This window comes from Berghia stephanieae, chromosome 2 (assembly GCF_034508935.2).
Source record: "Berghia stephanieae isolate SIO BIC M18660-M18661 chromosome 2, UCSD_Bste_1.3, whole genome shotgun sequence".
Taxonomy (NCBI): domain Eukaryota; kingdom Metazoa; phylum Mollusca; class Gastropoda; order Nudibranchia; family Aeolidiidae; genus Berghia; species Berghia stephanieae.
Window position 1 is genome coordinate 46,570,273 of NC_088361.1, and position 22,133 is coordinate 46,592,405.

Below are 22,133 nucleotides of genomic sequence, written 5' to 3' on the forward strand. Positions count from 1 at the left end.
AGTATTTTTTAAAAATTGGTTTTGGGGTTGTTTGTGCATGAGAAACTGACATTTATCAAAATAACATTATATCATAAAAGGCGGAGGTCAGCATTAATAGTTAGTAATTTAATGTTTCTAGTTGAGTATGATTCGCTTTTACATTTAGGGAGCCGGTTATAGACTGCTATGGGGCGGTTAAAATCAGTAGGAGGAGTGGTTTGAAGGAATTGTGGGAACAGTTTACAATAGGGTATAAAATAGAGTGTTTCTGATCAAACCGGGATTCTATTTTTTTTACTCTTTATGCTGCACTTTCCTAAGTCTTTATACTTTTTGCATTATGCTGCAAGTTCTAACTTCCTTCTAAGAATCTTCATTTTACGGACAGAAATATTCTACGTATATTGAAAATGGTACATAGACAAATTGACTTAACATTAGGATTGATTCAATTTCCAAACAGACAGAGTCCGTCCAGGCCCCACACGACTGGACACTGGCACCAGAATGCTGACCAATCCCTACGGAGATGATTTTGTCTACGGACTGGTCACCCCCATCACACTAACCAATGTCATGGATCCAAGCTTTACCTGGCCTCCGTTTCAAACCACAGGTAGGCCGTTTAATTTTTTTGATTTACAAGTGGACATAATACGAACAATGGGAAATAATCATTAATTATCTATTCCATATGGAAGAACAGAGAGACACAAACATTTATATTCTTTCTATCTGCCACCCAACGCCGTAGAATCAGGATACTTATAAAAGCTGAAGAGCATTGTTTACATTTTGTGTCACAGATTAGTAACGTAAGTGAAAGTGAAAGTGCTGTCTGTTTCTTTAGGGTTTTTGTTGTTGTTGTTGTTTTTTGTTTGTTTGGTTTGTTTTGTTTTTGTTGGGTTTTTTTTTTTTTGGGGGGGGGGGGAGTGTTTGTATGTTTGTTTTTTTGTCTTGCTTTTATATGGACGTCAAATTTAGAGTGGTACTCCATCAAATTTAGAGTGGTACTCCATAAAAGGGGGCTTCTACATAATGAAGAAGAAGAAGAAGAAGAAGAAGAAGAAGAAGAAGAAGAAGAAGAAGAAGAAGAAGAAGATTCTGAATCCTATATAAATCTCCTTCTCTCTCCCCCTCTCATCCCCCTTCCCCCACCTGGATAAGAGGGACTACTATTTTTCGTTCCCCATATTATCTCACGCATGCATGATACTCCATAATTTGCCACGACCTATAACCTTTAACTTAATCCTTCACTCTCAGGCTGTCTTGTTCCTCAAGGCCACAGTGTCACCAGTTTGTGTCTGCCCTGGGGAACTGCTCCCACTCCCCTGCCACCAGCTTTTTCAGGTGGATCCCTCTACCAGACTGGAGTTGTCAGCACGGGTGACTCGGGGATGGAGAAGACTCCGATCCCAATCAATGAGGCCCTGTTGTCCATCAACGCCTCTCGAACCTCTAGCCATTACAACCTCCTACAAAATAACAACAACTGCTTCATGTCAGATGGTGGACCGATGCGTGGTTTGGAACACATAGATAAGAAGAGTGAGGACAACGAAGATGATTGAGATGTTACACACAGTGATCATCTGGTATTATGTGCGGCTATGTGGTCTTGTAATAAGACACTCGCTTTCGGATCGGAAGGTCCTGGGTTCGAGCCTCTCTCGACGCATAGTTGAGTCCATGGAAAAGACTCTTTACTCACATTCTCTCACCGTACTCAGGTGTAAAATGAGTACCTGGCTCTTAACAGCGTTGTCTCTGTCCGAAAAAAATGTAATATCTCCTAAAAGGTGTCATGTCCCGTCCTACATGTTAAGTGTTGCTGTTTGCCAGGAACCCCGTGTAAAGCTCTTTGAGCACTATATAAAAGCTCAATTAATTAATCATGTCGGTATCGAACTAGATGAAGAAATTGTTTTGGAACCAGAACTTATCCCTGTTACCAAGCGTTGAACGGACAATAGCACTGGATAAAACGCTAGTCTATGACAAAAAAATAGACAATAAATAAAAAATAATGCCCTTCCACCACGACATCATAAGATATCGTCGCTTAGGCATTGCACGAAAGTAGTTCTTCTGAGCCTTTCGGCCCACGGAGCCGGAGTTTATCCCGATTTCTATAGCGTGAAACGGACAAAAGCAATTGCTTTCTATCATTTGGATAGGACGTTTAGTCTATCGCTAAGTACTTTCCGCCAGGTCTAACAGAGCCAGCTATCCAATCACTTTTGGGTGGACAGGGGGTTCAGAAAAAAAATCGACTGCACCCGGGATCGATCTCGGTCCCTTTTCGTTGAAGCGAGTGCTCTACCAACTGAACGACAGAACCTACGTTTTAAACGACACTGATTGTTGCAAGAAGTGATAAAAACAGTGTTGATTATAACCCATTCACGTGTAAATTACTTTATTACAATATTTCAGAATAACGTGTTACTAAATGTGTTGTTAATGTACAATAAAAAGACAATATTTAAAAAGATACTGATATTTGTAATATAAGCATAAGGAAACAACAGTAAAAACCAAAGCAACAAGGTCTATGTGCACATATATGCAGGGCTGATAGTCTGATGCAATTATGGGCTTGAGTTAACATTGTTGTTATAGAGAACATATTTCGTTGGTTTGAGAGTATTCCCATTACAACAATGAGCTCATAACAATTCGGGCGATCAGACCTACAGATAAGTATAAGTCTACCAAGGCAATAACAACGATGACGTCATTTCGTTAGCTTCTCAAAAGCCACGAAGAGAAGGAAATTTAACTTCCAATTTCATTGTAGTCTTGATCGTTTATATTTATGTATCTTTTTAAGCGAACAAACTATTTAGGAATGGCAAACCAAAATAATAGGATCAGATTATTATTTAATTGGGGGTTGTTTTGTTGTTTTTTTTTAAGGGGGTGGGGGGGGGGGACTCCTTGATGACGTGGTAAGATATGAAAGAGAGCGATATGACGTATACACAGATCTCTTCTTAAACTAATAACCTGACACAAGGAATTGTATTGTGACGTCATTTATGGATTAGAGACTAGTTGCGTTGCCATCGTCAAGTTATCGCCTGACACTGAAACCCAAAAAGACTGGAATTTTGACGTCATTATTTGGTTTTTGCACCGCCTAGTGAGTTGTTGTTAGTAGTGCTCATGGGAATAAGTGGTCCCATTGGTTGAACTATTGAATACAACTCACGATTTGTTTTCTTTTGTGGCCAAAGACTGGCATTTTGACGTCATTTTTTGGTCAGTGTCAGGCTATAAGTTAACGATGGCTACGCTAGTTGTCGTTAGTGTTGCTCAATGAAACAAAACATCCCATTAATTAGACTATTGAGTACAACTCACAATTTGTTTAATGTTAGTGTTTAGCCCAGTATTTTGACGTCTTTTTTGGTCAGTGCGTCAGGCAAAAAGTTTATGAAGGGGGTTACAAGTGAAATCAGTATCCTAGCAAAAATGGTCATTGGTGGAGGAAAGGTGTAATCGTTTTATGTTGTATGTACAAGATTGGGGACTTCGTTGTTCTCGCCAAGAACTGTTAGATTCTGATGTGGAATGTGCTGAAATAGATTGAAAACAGAAATCTGGTTAGACATTGGGTGACACACAATACACAACATAGATATTCAAGACAAAGATTAAAATAAGAATAGGCTTCAACAGTCGTGACGTCACTTCCCTCGTAATGACGCATAGTAACTTAGTAACTGATTCTAAACTATCGGAACAATGGCGAACGCCCTTATGAATACTTCTCCGACGAGCATAAAAGTGTATCCAGGGGATAAAAACATTATTAATCTGATCATGTTTTGACTTTTATACATTCTGATCACATATGATAAAGTTCTAGCCAGCATGAAGAATAAAAAGTGCCGACCGATTTTCTTTGTTTAGAACCAAGCTGCTCGTTGCTGGGCGGACGTGACATCAGACTATTGAATCCAATTATGAATCTATTTTTAAAGAGCCTAAATCTATTTGCACATGACAAATTAGCCCTGATAACTGGGAGTAATTTAACAGTGTAGATACTTTACACAATATAGCCACAGTAGTGTGGCATTATAAATGCTTCATCAAAATAATAAACAATTAAAGTTTCGGGCCCAGACCCCTGTTCAGCGAGTGATTATACCTGATGAACTCTGGAGCCCTTGAAATGACGTGTTCAAACTCACTGTAAGACAGCATTCCGTCATCATCCAGGTCTGTCTCTTCCAGAACCTGTAATGAACGAAAAACGTAACATGCATATTACATTCTTTTTAAAAAGCTTTAACGTTTTTTGCTAAAGTCATTTTTAGAAGAGTTAAAATAGTTTTTATATCTTAAATTAGAGCACGTCGGTTTATCCCATAATACAAGATTTTGATAGTAAGACTTTTATTTTCTACGAAAACTGAAGATTGACCTTGTCGACGATGAAATCCACTTCCTCTGACGTCAAAGAGTTCTGGGTCAAGGCCACCAGTGTGTTTTCTAGATCTTTCTTTCCCAAATAGTTGTCACAATCATAGTCTGAAAGAAAATAGATAAACGTGTTGTCTTGATTAGAACATACATTCATTAGATATTTTTGTTTTTAAGGGTTTTACGGCGCAAGCAAACACATTAAGGTCATATCAGCGCCGATGAGATGTTAAGTGCGGCTATGTGGTCTTGTGGTATGACACTCGCTTTCGGATCGGAAGGTCCTGGGTTCGTATCGTTAACTCCTTGGAAAAGGCTCTTTATTCACATTCTCGCATCGTACACAGCTATAAAAATGAGTGCCTGGCAGTTAACAGCGTTGTCTCTAAAAAGTAATTGTTGCTGTTGGTCAGGGATCTCTTGTAAAGCACTTTGAGCACGTTTAGTGGATATTGCCCTATATAAATGCTTTAAGTTTTGGTGGTTTTTTGTGGGGTTTTTTAAGTTGATAGGTAAGGTGTTTAGTTCCGCAGCATTGCTTATGAAACAAAGTATGGTTCACAATTATACATCTAAGATATATAAAGTGCGACTATGTAGTCTAATGTATGACACTCACTTCTGATCGGATGATTAAGGGTTCGAGTCCCGCTCTGAGCGGCGCATAGTTGAGTCTTTGGAAAAGAACTCTTTACGCATATTCTCTCGCCGTGCTCAGGTGTAAAATGAGTGCCTGGCCGTTTAAAGCGTTGCCTTTATCCGAGAATAAAATGTAATATCGCCGAGCAGACGTCACGTCTCGGCCTACACTTTAAGTGCTGCTATTTGCTAGGGACCCCTTGTAAAGTGCTTTGAGCACGTTTAAATAACAATGTGAAATTGAATGTAAGCTTCAATTTAATATACGAAAACATATAAAATGGACGTATATTAAATTGAAGCTTACATTCAATTTCACATTGTTATTATTTCTTCGATCTTCTGATCTTCGAGTAGCAACATTTACATTTTGAGCACGTTTAGTAGATATTGCAATATATAAATGATCAAGCATCGTTTTTAGTCCAGCAATCTAAAAGATCGGCGTATCATTCTCTCACAATATATCTATAAACAAAAACGAATATAACAGCTTCAAAAAATAACAAAATACCAAACACGGAACGTTTCGGGATCAAAATCCTTTTTCAGCCAACAACACACAAAAACCCAATAAATTACTAAATTCTGATCTTTTTTTCTTTTTTTTTTTTTTTGAGGCTGTTATATACATTTTTGTATATTAATGTTTACAGTCCACAGCTTCTGGCAGCTTGGTATGACTTTGACAAAACATCTATCTATCTCTCTAGCCAATTTGTCTCTTTCTCTCTTTCTCTCTCCAGCTATTCCGTCTATACCCATCATAGGAGGTAACTTCCAACATGTTCTAATAACTTAAAGTTAATAATTTAAAGTTTCAAAACACTCAGGGTATTGTTCTATGAGGCACACAAGACAAGTATTTTTCCTCTTTACGTCAATAAATAAATACAAAAAAGTGAATTTGTCTGAATTATGAAAAAAAGAGCTTTATATAGCGCATATGGTGCTCAAGGCGCTTTACAAAGGGTTCCTAGATCACGTCAACATTTAAAATGTAGAACGAAACATGACGCCTTTACAAATTTTTTTCGGACAGAGACAATGCTGTTGACGGCCAGGCATTCGTTTTACACTTGAGTATGGTGAGAAAATGTGAACCAAGACACTTTTCCAAGGACTCAACTATACGCCGCTTAGAGCGGGACTCGAACCCTGGACCTTCCGACTCGAAGAAGGGTGCTCATACCACAAGACCACATAGCCGCATGGAAATGAGCTTTATCTGGTTTTAAAAGCTACCCTCTAATCTATAACTGATTCCAAGAGCAACTTACCGTAAATCTGAAAGGCATACGTGGCTTTGATGTCCCTGGAAGCTGCTTCAGAAAAGACAGAGAACATATTCAGGAAGTCATCAAAGGACATATTTCCTGTCCCGTCATCGGAGAAGACTTCACAAATCCGTCGTCGGAATGGGTTCTCCTTCAAGTGGGGACATGAGAGATGGTGGGAGGGTGTTAGAAGAGATCAACAACATTCATTTGACCTTTTTTATTTTTTTAAATGAGTTTTTATAAAGCGCAATATCCACATAATTGTGCTCAAAGCGCTTTACAAAGGGTCCCTGGCCAACAGCAACATTTGACATTTAGGACGGGACATGACGCCTGTTAAGTGATGTTACCATTTCTTTCGGACAGAGACAACGCTGTAATCGGCCAGTTACTCATTTTACATCTGAGTAAGGTGAGTGAAGGCCCTGGGTTCGAACCTCGATCGGTGTATAGTTGAGTCCTTGAAGAATGCTCTTTACACACATTCTCTCGCCATACTCAGGTGTAAAATGAGTACCTGGCCGTTAACAGCATTCGATCTGTCCGAAAAAATAGTAACAGCGTCATGTCCCGTCCTAAATGTTTAATGTTGCTGTTGGCCATCATCCCTTGTAAAGCGCTTTGAGCACATTTAGTGGATATTGCGCTATATAAAAACTCAATTTAACTAAAGGGTATCATTAATCATTAGAAAATATTAAGGATACTCTGGCACAAACCGTAGTGCTACGCCGAAAAATGAGTAATATGTTCTTTGTTTCATGATCAAGAAAACAATGATATCATCATTATACAAACAATAACATTATCCCTTAACGAAGGAGATAGAAAGAAAAATTGATGTCTTTGAGATGTGGGCATACCGGCGAAGTCTGAGAGTACCAAGGACCAGAAAGAAATCAAATATTCTGGTTCTTATAGATGCAGGCCAAAGGCAGGTCCAGAAAACTGTTGGCAGAAGTTAAAATGAGAAAACTGAGCTATTATGGACACGTCCGGAGACACAAAACCATCCAAAAAATCAGTGCTAGAGGGAAAAGTAGCTGACAGAAAGGCACGGGGCAAACCAAGGAAATCCTGAATAGGAAATGTGGAGGCAACAACTGGCAAAAAGATAATCGACTTCTCGGTAATGGCCCTTGAGCGTGAAAAGTGGCGTTCCATGACATTCAACCTCTGTAGGGAGACGGAACTCCGGTAAGGTAAGGTATTATTACCCCCTTACCTTCAACTCAGGTATTGTCTCTATCATCTCCACGGGCAGCTTGATGTGGGCACATTCCTCTGTCTTTATGTTATAGGGAACTCTGTTCGGATCCAGCTCTTGAAATCGACCGAATACCCTTTGAGAAAAAGAAGGTGACTAATTAGGGAGCCGGCACTGGTGTAAAATATAGACGTCTATATCTGAAAAAGTGTATATGAAAAAGTACTGGACAAAACAAGAAAGAAAAATACAAGAAAAAAACAACAACAATAAAACAACATAGCAAATAATTCGCCTGTCGGCGTAGCCTGTGTTTTTGGGATTGCTTTTTTTTTTTGACTTCTTGTATTTTTTTTTTCTTGCTTTGTCATTTTTATTAATGCTTTTTTTTTCTTGTACTTTCTTCTCTCTCCTTTTTTTTGTTGTTGTTGTTAATGTTGTTTTTTTTTGTTTGTTTGGTTTGTTTTTTTTTTTTTTTTTTTTTGTTTTTTTGTTTTTTTTTAGGGGGGGGCGGGTTGTTTTCTTGTTTACTTTTACTGTTTCATGCACTTTTTTTCAGGAATTTGGAATTTTGCGCGAGAATTCAAAGACCCCAGTACCAAAAGTACTCAAGATATGGGGCAGCAGTGACCACGCTGCGCTGTGTGGTCTTGAGCAAGTCACCTCGCCCTAGCTCAATATGCGGCACTGCACTGCGGCTGATACTGGGTTATTCCAGTCTTCCCTTGGAATAGACCCTAGAGACAAATTTCTCCTGTAGGATGAATAAAGGGAATTTTATTATTTTTAAAAATACATTTACGATTTTTCAGCTATTCAGTTATAAAGATGTAAGCATATGAAATTTTAGCGAACAATTTATTCATTTCAATTTTTGAAAAACCAAACTTAAAGCAATTATCTTCATGATAAACCTACAATCTATGTCCCTCGTTCAATACTACAAGTCTAATTTGTTTTGGTATTTTCTCCATAGCCGAATCCAAACGTTAACCTCACTTTTGTCAAAGATGTAACTGTGGGTCATAAAGTTACCATCCTGTCATTGGTCAGAATCGATGTGTCCTTATTTTAAGGTCTGATAACCCACATTTTTATATTGTTATGGGCCCATTGGTGTAATGGAAATATTCTTAAACCAATGCATACTATCATCAGTTATAACAACGTTTAATCAAGCCCATAATTGCGTTCGGTTATCAGACCTACACGTTGGTCAAGATCGTGACAAACACAGTTTTGCAATGGTCAGAATCGACGTGCACATATTTGCAGGTCTGATAACCCAATTCCTTATGGGCTCATTCTTGTAATGGACATCTCAAAATAAATGACGCAAAATATTGTCCGTTACAACAATGATAAACCAGGCCCATATGTAGGTTTGGATGTCAGACGTCTAGACCTGCATATATGTACGTGTCGGTCAGAATCCTTACCTCAGAATATCTTTCTTTGCAAAAAACGTACAGTCCTGTAAGAAGAAAAAATGTTTATTGATTAAATTCTGAAAAATGTTGAATTTCCAATTAGAGGAAGATATCACAAATTGAATATAACTTTGATTTTCAACGTTGTGAGGGACAAAGTGAAAAGAAACAATTATACATAGACAAATAGATAATGTGATTGATTTATGATTGATTTATTGATTAACTGCTTGATTGCATGAGAGAGATAAAGGTAGATAGATATTGAGATATATATATATATATATATATATATATATATATATATATATATATATATATATGGAGAGAGAGAGAGAGAGAGAGAGAGAGAGAGAGAGGGAGATAGAGAGATAGAGAGATAGAGAGAGAAAGATAGAGAGAGAAAAATAGAGTGAGAGTAGAGAGAGAGAGAGAGAGAGAGATGGAGAGATAGAGAGAGCGATAGAGAAAAAGAGAGGGATAGAGAGAGGGATAAAGAGAGATGGAGAGATAGAGAGAGCGATAGAGAGACGGATTGATAGAGATAGAAAAAGGGAGAGAGATAGAGAGAGATGGAGAGAGAGATATATAGATAGAGAGAGAGAGAGAGAGAGAGAGAGTACAGGAGGAGGGCGGGAGGATGAAAATAAGTAGTAGACCTGACGAAATATCGACCTATAGTACATGTACTGGCCTGTATTTGTATGATTATATGAATTTGTCTGCTCTCGTGTATCTACCTAATTGTGTGTGTTAAAAGATGTGTTTGTGTGTGTGTGTGTGAGAGAGAGAGAGAGAGAGAGAGAGAGAAGAGAGAGAGAGAGAGAGAGAGAGAGAGAGGTAGATAGATTAAATGAAATAAAGACAGACAGATAGATCGACAGGTATATAGATAAAATTTAAAGAAAGTAAGATATTCAGACATATAGATAGATAGATAGATAGATAGATAGATAGATAGATAGATAGATAGATAGATAGATAGATAGATAGATATATAGATAGATAGATAGATAGATAGATGGATAGATAGATAGATATATATATAGATTGATAGATGAAATAGAAGTATAAAAATGATAGACAGACAGAGATAGATCGATAGATAGATAGATATATAGGTTGATAGATAGGCAGATAGATAAAATAGAAAAAAAAAGTAAGAAAGACAGACAGATAAACAGAGAGATAGACAGATAGATAGATAGATAGATAGATAGATAGATAGATAGATAGATAGATAGATAGATAGATAGATAGATAGACAGACAGATAGATAGATAGATAGATAGATAGATAGATAGATAGATAGATAGATAGATAGATAGGTAGATAGATAGATAGATGAGAAAAAGAGAGGTATATATAGATAGTATGCAGATGACGTCAGTCAGGCCTTTGTTATTGTTTTTGCCATCCCTGTGAGTTGTTCTCACTAAACTGTATTAACAAGACTATAAAAGTTCATGGTTACACAGAGTTTGTGTGTTGGTCCGTTATACTTCCGAATGGCAATGTTGTGAACTCCTTGGCCAAGCGCATTCTAGGTATGGGATAGTGTTACGGTGTGTAACAAAACAATGCCTTAACGGGAACGTTGTTCTGTATGAAATGGAAATTTGGTTCTATACGACTTGCTACCAAATCAAGAAGCACAATGAAAACAGTGAATATGTGGAAATGCAATATATAAGTGTTCATATTTATCGCATATTACTTTAAATTAAATTGAGCTTTTATATAGCGCAATATCCACTAAACATGCTCAAAGCGCTTTACAAAGGGTCCCTGGCCAACAGCAACATTTAACATGTAAGATGGGACATGACGCCTGTTAGGCGATATTATATTTTTGTTTCGGACATAGACAACGCTGCAAACGGCCAGGTACTCATTTTACACCTGAGTACGGTGAGAGAATGTGGGTAAAGAGCCTTTTCCAAGGACTCAACTATGCGCCGAGCGAGGCTCGAACCCAGGACCTTCCGATCCGAAAGCGAGTGTCATACCACGAGACCACATAGCCGCACTTTATTTACCCATAGGGGTCATGTTTACTCAGTTGGTAGAGATCGATCCCGGGTGACGTCCAGAATTTTTTCTGACCCCCCCCCCCCTGTCCAACCAGCAGTGATTAGATAGCCGTATCTCTTAGATCTGGCGCAAAGTACTTTGCGATAGGTTAATTAACGTCTTATCCAAAGGATAACACGTAATTGCATTTGTCCGTTTCATGATTTTCAGAAACCGAGATAAACTCCGGCTCCATGAGTCTAATGGCCTGAAGGAATAAAGCTTTATTTTATCAGCTATGAAAATCTTGTTTTAACTGTAACACATTATAAGTGTGTAGGAGCTGATAACATGGTCTTTATCAAGATTAACAACACACGGATAATCAAACTGACCTGGTAAGCTTCGAGTTGTCCTTCTGAGAATGACGTTATCTTGTTTCCCATGGTTGGTGTGTCTCAAGGAGGTTACATCCTGGTCGATAAATTATATAGACAGTACAATAGATAGTATGCGCTTGGTTAAGAAGCTCAAAACATTGCCATCCGGAAGTATAACGGACCAACACACAAAACTATGTGTAACCTTGAACGTTCATAGTCTGGTTAATACAGTTTAGTGAGAATTACTCATAAACGCGGATGACAAAAAGCAATAACAAAGACTTGAGTGACGTCATCTTCGTTCTCCGGAGCCATTGTTAACTCATAGCCTGACACTGACCAAAAATTGACGTCAAAAGACAAGTCTTTGGCCACAAAAGAAAACAAATCGTGAGTTCTATTCAACGGTTCAACCAATGGAATCACTTGTTTCCTTGAGCTCTACTAACGACAACTCACTTGGCGCTTCAAAAATAAAAACAGGATGTCACTCTGTAAGTCCTAGTGGGTTTTAGTGTCAGGCTATATATAAGTTAACGATGGCAACGCCTTGCCCAAGCAACCCTTATTATGATATGTTATGTTTCTCTTTTGTTTTTTTTATTTTGTTTTGTTTTGTTTTGTTTTGTTTTTGGGGGGTTTTTGCGTTTTATTTTGGTTTTATTTTGTTTGGTTTTGTTCTGTTTTATTTTTGATTTTTGCTTTAAATTGGTTCTTATTTATTGGGTTTTTATTTTTCTTTGTTTTTTGTGTGTTTTTGGGTTGTTTTCTTTTTTCATTGTGAAGTGGGTTTTCTATTTGTGTCTATAATAAAATTATGTTTTCTTAAACCTGTTTTTTTTTCTGTTGTTGTTGTTGTTAGATTTTTGTTTTTCTCTTTAATGTGTCTCCCCTACACTGGCAAAACGATTCGACTATTTCACCAGAAAACGTACAGCAGATCTTTTCCAATGGCACCACTCCCCCACGACACACCCCCACCCTCCTTACCCCAATAAATCCAAACTTTAACTGTGTCTCAGATTTACCCATATTTGACAAGTTGGGAGTCGATTTAATTCATCGATTGATGAAGGAAACGCTTTCTGGCCCAAATGTCTTGATGTGTAGAGTCATGGGTTGCTATTAATATCCTAAATGTAAACAAAACATAGAGGTTAAATATTTCTCGTAGGAGGTCCCGATAGCTCAGTTGGTAGAGCACTCACTACGCAACACAAGCAAAGAGTCCGAGATCGGTCCCAGGTGCAGTCGAGATTTTTTCTGACCCCCCCCCCCCCCCCCTCCCTGTCCACCCAGCAGTGATTTCTGGTACTCTTTCCATATATGAGTCAAATTTACGCTTATATATTTTGTTCCATTCTGACTGGTTCCCTGGAGCACTTTTAGTTTTAGTTAATGATGTGTATGATATTACCACAGCATACAATAATTGGTTGTAACAAAATAGGGAGCAGGCACTGGTGTAAGATTTAAGTCTTTAAAAATGGATGAAACGTTCCAGACAAAGCCTCCACCATCCGACTTTGGAACTCCCTACCAACAAATTATAAACAAGCCCTTTCGACTGATGACTTCAAAATATCGCTCTCTGCTTCGATCTAAAACCCATGTTACTGACGGCCATACAAACTTCAGCCTGAAGCTTTTGCCTTTATGGAAGAAGAAGAAGAAGAAGAAGAAGAAGAAGAAGAAGAAGAAGAAGAAGAACAACAACAACAACAACAACAACAACAACAACAACAACAACAACAACAACAACAACAACAAGAATAAGAACAAGAACAAGAAAAATAAGAACAAGAACAAGAAGAATAAGAACAAGAACAAGAAAAAGAAGAAGAAGACGAAAGCGGAAAGAGAAATATAAGAGAGAAAAAAGAAAGCATCCCAAAAAAAAAAACGTGCCTCGACGTCTAGGGATATAGCCTCAGATCTCATTGAGACTAGGAGGTCTGAGTTTCGATTTCCTGTCGAGGCTGGCTGATTGTTTTGGGATGGTTTGTTTTTTCTTGTATTTTTCTCTCCGCTTTGTCTGGCACTGTTTCATACACACACTTCTTCAGATCTATAGATAGTTCGAAGATGACGTCACTCGGGTCTTTGTTTTTGTTTTTTTTTTTTTTTTGCCATCCGCGTTTATGAGTAATGCTCACTGAGCTGTATTAATCCGACTATAAACGTTCATGGAGACACACAGTTTTGTGTGTTGGTCCGTTATACTTCCGGATGGCAATGTTGTGAACTCCTTGGCCAAGCGCATTCTATCTATAGATAGTATGCGTTTGGCTTAGAAGCTCACAACATTGCAATCCGGAAGTATAACGGACCAACACACAAAACTATGTGTGACCTTGAACGTTTATAGTCTGGTTAACACCGTTTAGTGAGAACTACTCATAAACGCGGATGGCAAAAAACAATAAACCAATAAAATGTATGGTCACAGACTGTAACGGGTTGTGAAGAAATAAATCTGGTCCGTGTAAGAAAACATAATATTATCAACACACAAACACACCTATTAATCCATAGAAACCTGTCCTGACACGACACGTCAATAACTTTTCAGTATTGTCATTGTAACGTGACAAAGAACACATGTGTAAAGTTTATATAATACAAGTACTAACATCATCATGACACACAGTATAGTTATGATTAATATGTCAAAAGAAGATAACGTTATCACATTGTTTCTGAATTCTGATTTGTGACCCACGCCTTCAAATTGGTATTATTATGTTGGGCTGAAACCGACGTGTACTTAGCTGCAGGTCTTATAACCAAAATGGTATGGTCTCACTGTTGTTATGGAAATACTCTCAAACCAACGCAACAATGTTTTATCAAGCCTATGATTGTGTTTGGTTATCAGAACTACCAATACGTGCACGTCGGGTAAACTATATTTGAAAAACTGAATATAAAATGAAAATGGTTTAAAATGCACAGTTTGAAAAGTGACTAGTTAAGTAACCAGTAGATTTTTGACCAATCAAAACATGGACTCTGTGACACGCCCTCAAACGTACTCGGACAAACAAAGTTGTTTGTTTATAAACAATAACGTGAAGGATATCGACTTCTCCCTGATCACTATTATTGTTTTTATACCGTCAAATTAGTAATTAGTCATTACACGGTTTTCTAGATTATAAGCGTTTAAGTTTACACTTATATTTCTTTGTTGGCTCTATATCATAACATATGGTATAGGGCAAAATAGGATAAGATCCCTTGAATGCCCTTAATATTAATAGTAATGCCATAAATCTATTGATTAAAGATTACAATAATGATACACGTGGTAAAGATAGTATTTCAACTTAAATGTACTCATGTGGTGTACAAACAAATATCTTTAACCGTGACATGCAAAGCACACACACACACACACACACACACCCACACACATACACACATACACACTTGTATAGAAGATAACCATAATAATATAATAATGCATAATATATACATACAAGATTGAAAGCCATGTCAACAGCAGTGCAAACACGTATTATTCGTCATATATAAATCTCCCATCATATAATTCCCTGTCTACTAACACCTTGAAATAATCCATAGATTTTGCATTCTTTGTTTCAAATTTCAAACTGTTCCATTTCTGAACAATACGAATACCGAACCAGTTTTTGTCTTATGTTTGTTTTGCATCTAGAGACAAAAATCTTAAACTTGTCCCCTCTAGTAAAAGGAATATTAGAATATGAAAAAAAAAATCAGAAAAGTCTATCCTGTCCGTACCATATCCCAATCTATAAACCTGAATTAAATCCTCACGAATTCTTCTATATTTCAAACCGGGTAAGTCAAGAAATTCTAACCTTTCCTTATAAATAAATACTGTATTGAATAATTTTTTTGGTAGCTCTCCTCTGTACACTTTCAATACTAATAGATTGTCTTTTATATAATGGGCTCCAGATGCAATTTCCGTATTCTAGAATTGGTCGAACGACCGATTTATACAAATATCCCACATCCTTTTCATAAGGCACAACGGAAAGTAAATTTGACATAGAGGTATCGGTAAAATAATTATGACATGGATTATTTTTTCCTATATGTAATACTTTACATTTCGAAACATTAAAATACAAATGCCACGTTGTAGACCATTTGAAAAGTGAAAATATATCGTTTTGTAGAATGTTATGATGTTCAGTTGTACTATAGATCTTTGTATCGTCTGCAAACAGTTTGCAGGCTGAATTTATGCCACATGGTAAATCATTTATATATAAAAGAAATAAAAGTGGTCCCAATACGCTTCCTTGGGGTACACCACTAATTACATTCTTAAAATTCGACCCCACACCATTGACAATGACCCTTTGTATTCGATTATTAAAAAAAGTATTTAATCCAGTTAAAGATATTCCATTTAAATCCATATGCTTTTAGTGTAATGAATAATCTCTCATGAGGTACAGAATCAAAAGCCTTGCGGAAATCAAGATAAACAACATCAATGCATTGATCACGATCAATTAACTTGGTAAAATCCTCCATCACCTGTAAAAGTTGAGTAAATCATGATCTCTTTGATCTAAAACCATGCTGGTTATCGTTTAGCATCGTATGACTTTCAAGAAAGTCCATTATTCGGTCTTTCAAGATAGACTCCATAACCTTACAGAGTATGCATGTTAAGCTGATGGGTCTATAGTTTGCAGCATCTAGTTTGCTTCCCTTTTTATGAATGGCAGTAACATTGGCTTGTTTCCATTCAATGGGTAAGGTACCAGATTCAAGAGACTTATATATTGTTGATAGTGGCTGTGATATTTCAAAGGCCACTTCTTTCAGTAAACGGGGATGAAGGGAATCGGGTCCCATGCTTTTAGTCACGTCTAAATTCAACAATTTTGCAAGTATGTCTTCTTGTGTAATATAAAAATCGGGGACGTTTAATTGATTTGTAACATTGAAAGTTGGTATATTTGTAGTGTCTTCTTGAACAAACACAGATGAAAAATAATTATTTAAAACATTAGCTCTATCTATATCGGAAGTAACCTTGGTACCATCATCTTTCAGTAAAACACTAACACCTGGTTTTCTTTTCAACTTTCTGTTTACGTATCTCCAAAAGCCTTTCGGACTCTTTTTACATTCGTGTGCCAATGTACATTCATACGTTTTCACAGCATTTTTAATCGTGTATTTGGTGTTATTTCTAACCTTGACATAATTATGAAAATTATTTGTTGTAGAATACTTTTTGAATTTCTTATACAATTTATGTTTCTTATTAATTGTACGTTTAACGTTTTTTGTCAAACACAATGGTTTATTAGAACTAAATTTTTTGTTACATCTTAATGGAACGTGTTTAGATTCTATACATTTTAGTTTGTTTTTAAAAAACAACCACGCTTCCTTCACACCGTAGCCTTCAAGAGCATCCCAATTCACGGCCATTTAGGTCTTCTCTACAAGAGTTGTAATTACCTTTGAAATAATCAAAATAAACAAGTGAAGGATGTTTGGCGGATGAAAGATTTAACGATATAAGAAGTGAGTCATGATCACTTTTACCCACCGAAGGCAAATGGTCAATGTTATTAATCCAATAATCATCATTACATATTACCAAGTCGAGTATATTACTATTTTGGTTCAGTCGGTGTCTCGTAGCCTGTCTCACCAGATGAATAAAGAAAGCATCCCTAATTGCCTCGACAAATAGAGAGTCGGGAAAAGTTAGACATGGTTCTGTCCATTTAATGTTAGGAAAATTGTAATCTCCGACAATGATCACGCAATCATATTTCATTCTACCTACTGACTGTAAGGTTTCTTTTATATCCCTACTGAAAGTTAATTTGTCTGAATTATGAGACCTATATAAATGTCCTACAAGTATGTGTAAATTATTATATTCAAAATCACACCATACACTTTCATTAATTATAGGATGATCAAAAGAGAAAATATTGGCATCAATACAATCCAAAACATAGATAGCAACACCCCGACTTGGGTAATCATTCAAAAATAAGTTATAACCATCGATAAAAAATTCAATTTCTAAATCAATCTCAAGTTCAATTTTTGGCATAATTTCATTAAGACATATTATCATGGGATTATGTTTCTGTATCATACATGTTAATTCTGATCGTTTGTTAAGTAAGCTATCGACATTAGAATATAATACAACAAAATCATAATTTGATAAAGGAAGATGAAAAGGCAAATTTGTTGAGGTGTCACTATCAGGTGTTCCAGACAGGTATGTGTTAAGTCACTGGTCTGAGTTTTGTCGTGTCGATTTAAGGCGTCTTGAATGAAATTCTCTTCCCCCGGGACTGTAATAGGTTTTGCGTTGGGTTTGGTGATAGTCTATCTGGCGTTTTGGTGGTAGAGGGGTTGTCGACGTGATGTACATTTGGTCTTCAGTCTGTTTAATTGAACGAATTCGAGGGCTGGGCGTGTCGGCGCCAGTTGATTGTATTTGGGCATCGAGGGGACTGTCTGGATCCAACCTCAGTCTCACACCATAGATGGTTACTGCCATGACTTGTCCGTTCATTGACCATGTCGAGTCAATCCTTTCGTCATTTTTTGCTGCTTTGAGCAGATTGAAATTCTTCTGCGTTAAGTCTTCAAATATTGAAATGCCCGAGCCTTTTAACTTTTTTTCTGGCCTTGAGCACCATATCACGATCCAATCGCCTTACAAATTTGATAATTATTGGCCTGGGTCGATTTGATTTCATTCTGCCAGTACGGTGTAAAGTGTCAATTCCGGTGATGTCAATTTGGGTCTCTAATCTATTGAATAAGTCCAGAACGAGTAAGAGGCAGTCATTGTTGGTTTCGTTTGTTTTTTCTTGGATTCCAAAAATGCGGAGGGAATTTCTCCTCGAATAGGTTTCTAATTCGTTGTTTCGTTTTTCGGTCATTTCAACTTGTTTTTTTAGATTTATGTTGATCATTTTCATTTCCATTATTTCATCTTTATTTTGTTGTAATTCATGTTTTAATTCCATGTTTTCTTGTCTTAGTTTGATAATTAGGTCTTTGAGGTCTTTCAATTCGTTTTTTATGGTATTTTGTAATGTTTGAAGTAAGTCTTGGTTGTCGAGCTCTTTAGAAGGGACAGATTTGGGGGGAAAGAATGTTTTCGAAGTTATCCGAGTTTCTTTTTTTGTGTCCTTTCGGCATCTTGCCCAAAGAAATTGGGATGACGTAATTTGATGTTATTATGACTTGAAAATAACGCAACCGTTAGATATGCAATGGAAATCAATCAATACACTTATATGGACGTTTTTAAAGTTGAAACGAATATTACTGTAGAAAACAAATACGAAAATGAATATATTAAACAAACACTCATCTCCTGATCCTCATCTTTGCAACGTAAAAAACATCAAATTCCATAACAAAACAGTATTGAAAAAAGACGTCCGCCATCTTGATAACCCGGAAATAAATACTATAGATAGTATGCACTTGGCTAAGAAGTTCACAACATTGCCATCCGGAAGTATAACTGGCCAACACACAAAACTGTGTGTAATCATGATCGTTTATAGTCTGGTTAATAAAATTTAGTGAGAACTACTCACAAACGCGGATGGCAAAAAAAAAACAATAACAAAGACCTGAGTGACGTCAACTTCGAACTATCTATAGATAGTATGCGCTTGGCTAAGAAGCTCATAACATTGCCATCAGGAAGTACAATAAAGGATCAATACACAAAGCTATGTGTATCCATGAACGTTTATAGTCAGATTAATACAGTTCAGTGAGCATTACTCATAAACGCGGATGGCAAAAAACAATAACAAAAACCTGAGTGACGTCATCTTCGAACTATCTATTGATCAAGCAATAGAACAGTGGGTATTTTACTTAGATACATACCATCGATTGTAAAGCCTGTGTAGTTCGCTATGTTTACCAATCATTGTCTTTGTTTACATTATGACGACTGTCCGAGAGGCGTGGTTATGTTCCCTTCCACTAGGTGTCCATTGAAATATAAGTTCGAGGTCACCATATTTGGTCTTAAAGTCAATGTCTGTATCTAGGTCACCAAATTTGGTCTAAAAGTCAATGTCTGTATCTAGGTCACCATATTTTGTCTAAAAGTCAATGTCTGTATCTAGGTCACCATATTTTGTCTAAAAGTCAATGTCTGTATCTAGGTCACCAAATTTGGTCTTAAAGTCAATGTCTGTATCTAGGTCACCATATTTTGTCTAAAAGTCAATGTCTGTTTCTAGGCCACCGGGACATGATACCGGATTGAGAAGTCACCTCACATTTTGATATCATCCTTATCAGACACTTTGCCGTGTCGTGATAAAACAGTTATTTCCTCTTTAGTCCAGAACTCATGGTTGTAAACGTACCCCATTTGATAAAACCTTGAACTTTTTATATATAAATGAAACAGTGAATCCATCTATTCGTTTTGATTAGGTTCAAAGATCTGCAGGTCTGATAAACGAACGCAATTCTGGAGCTTGATTTGATATTGTTGAAATGAACAATAATGCGGCTATGTGGTCTAGCGGTATGACACTCGCGTTCGGATCGGAAGGTCCTGGGTTCGAGCCTCGCTCGACTCATAGTTGAGTCCTCGGAAAAGGTTCTTTACTCACATTCTCTCACCGTACTTAGGTGTCAAACGAATACCTGGCCGTTGACAGCGTTGTAACAGGCGTCATGTTTTGTTCTACATGTTACGTGTTGATGTTGGTCAGGGCCCTATGTAAAGTGCTTTAATTTGAGCACATTTAGTGGAAATTGCGTTTATATAAAAGCTCTTTTTAAAAAAAAATATTTCGCATTGCTTTGAGAATATTTCCATTACAACAATGAGCCTATAACAATTTGGGTTATCAGACCTCCAAATAAGTATTCGTTAATTTCGATTTTGTCTTTCCATTATGAAAGATTATGTGATTGAAGTAAATTCTCAATCCTGGTTTGTAAGATGAAGGTTAAGCTGCTCAACTCGTTTTTCTTCAATATATTCGCCCAGTCAACAGCTTCTAGCTGCTATATATGTGTTGGTAAACTGATAAGCCTGCTATCATAGATGTTTAATATGCAAGTTTATGATACGTTGTAGTCTGACGAATTTACTATTTATTACAATTCAATCCCACCATAATTGCTTATGTTTCATGGACAATAAGAAAACCTCTTCTTATTCTATTGCTGTTGCTGATAATAATACTATTACTACTATTTCTACTACTATTACTACTACTACTCCTACTACTACTACTACTACTACTACTACTACTACTACTACTACTACTACTACTACTACTACTACTACTACTACTAGTACTACTACTACAACAACTACTACTACTACTACTACTACTACTACTACTACTACTACTACTACTACTACTACTACTACTACTGCTAATAGTAATAATGATAGTAATAATAATAATAATGATGATGATGATGATGATGGTGGTAATAATAATAATGTTAATAATAATAATAATAATAATAATAATAATAATAATAATAATAATAATAATAATAATAATAATAATAATAATAATAATAATAATAATAATGATAATAATAATAATTCTTCAAGTACCAAGTCTGTGCCAGACATCGGTGATCATGGTACAACATTCATTTCTCTGATCAGATAACCTCAGAAAACTAATATTACTCTTCTCTTTCTTTGTCACCCAGCTGTTCAAACTATTCAAATATGTTTTTCTTGGTCTACCTTTACTCTTTTTACCTTCTATCTTTCCTGTGAGAGCAAAATGTCGATTTAGGTGCCCTAAAAATTGCATTTGTCTTTTCTTATTGTACGAATTAGTAACCTTATAGTTTCAGCTTGCTCTAATACTTCTTCATTAGTTTTCTTCTCTGTCCATAATAATAATAATAATAATAATAATAATAATAATAATAATAATAATAATAATAATAATAATAATAATAATAATAATATCAATGATAATAATAATAATAATAATAATAATGATAATAATAATAATAATAATAATAATAATAATAATAATAATAATAATAATAATAATAATAATAATAGTAACAATACCATCACATCTTCAAGTGAATCCTACGTACCTTTATCTCAGCTCCAGAATCCTTCAGCTATAAACAACATCCAACCGTGAACGACTTCTTGTGTGTATGTGTTTGTTTGGGTATGTATATGCGCACGAGTGTATAAGTGTGTCTGTGTTTGCGCCTGTGTGTTTGTGTAAGCTCACCTTGTTAAGGACTCAATACGAGGTTTCTTAATTCGATCCGATTCATCAATCTATAATTACGACATCGATATTAGTTGTATGGAGCACTCAGCTACCCGATTTTATCGAATCGCAAATCAATAATCAATAATTTGCCCTTTCACTTCATTGATTAGTGCATTATAATATCGAAAGTGTTCGATGATTTTATCATATTGATTTACAATAACATGGGTACCCAATACTCCATCATTTCAATCCGACGAGTCGATGTGACGATCTCATTATTGTAAGCCCGGGGGAAGCCTGGAGGGAATATTGGACAAATACCATGCCCAAGGGATTTGGGGTAATCAAAGACCCAACAGAACTAATTCCAGCCTTCATGGAATGGCAATAGAAGTCAGTGCGTCGCATCAAACCGACTAATGAAAGGCCGCGGCAGGACTGCATCGGTGGGGTCTGAGGGAGTCAGCCGATTGTCTCCACTGTCAGGGATCGCCAGACGGCCACAG

General features: G+C 36.5%; 2 protein-coding genes across 8 annotated transcripts in view; one reads left to right on the plus strand and one right to left on the minus strand.

Moving 5' to 3' along the window:
• The window catches only part of LOC144965012 (uncharacterized), an 18,189-nt gene extending 15,727 nt beyond the window's left edge, over positions 1–2,462 (plus strand). The window contains exons 8-9 of the mRNA XM_078899862.1: positions 446–598; positions 1,249–2,462. Of these exons, the coding sequence (XP_078755988.1) occupies positions 446–598; positions 1,249–1,556 (461 nt within the window). The 3' untranslated portion in view covers positions 1,557–2,462. The remainder of the gene's footprint in view (positions 1–445; positions 599–1,248) is intronic.
• LOC144965013 (calcium and integrin-binding family member 2-like) lies at positions 2,378–21,619 on the minus strand. Of its 7 annotated transcripts, none has more exons than XM_078899869.1 (8): positions 21,494–21,619; positions 11,384–11,462; positions 8,985–9,019; positions 7,564–7,681; positions 6,339–6,486; positions 4,421–4,527; positions 4,145–4,233; positions 2,378–3,566 (listed from the first exon to the last, which is right to left on the minus strand). In XM_078899869.1, the coding sequence occupies exons 2-8, from the start codon at positions 11,432–11,434 to the stop codon at positions 3,545–3,547; spliced, it is 570 nt and encodes a 189-aa protein (XP_078755995.1). In that variant the 5' UTR covers positions 11,435–11,462; positions 21,494–21,619; the 3' UTR covers positions 2,378–3,544. The 7 variants fall into 7 exon arrangements, with proteins under 7 accessions (XP_078755995.1, XP_078755992.1, XP_078755989.1 ...); XM_078899866.1 differs by lacking the exon at positions 21,494–21,619 and adding an exon at positions 13,893–14,033 and having other exon boundaries at positions 11,384–11,589; XM_078899863.1 differs by lacking the exon at positions 21,494–21,619 and adding an exon at positions 13,893–14,007 and having other exon boundaries at positions 11,384–11,736.
• Positions 21,620–22,133: the final 514 nt, after the last annotated feature.

Bases quoted from the DNA above. Each gene is read 5' to 3' on its own strand.
- LOC144965013 (XM_078899869.1), bottom strand. From the start codon at position 11,434: ATGGGAAACAAGATAACGTCATTCTCAGAAGGACAACTCGAAGCTTAC. The intron at 9,020-11,383 runs GTCAGTTTGATT...TTCTTCTTACAG, and splicing joins GACAACTCGAAGCTTACCAG to GACTGTACGTTTTTTGCAAA. The intron at 4,528-6,338 runs GTAAGTTGCTCT...ATTTTCTTTCAG, and splicing joins GTATGCCTTTCAGATTTACG to ACTATGATTGTGACAACTAT.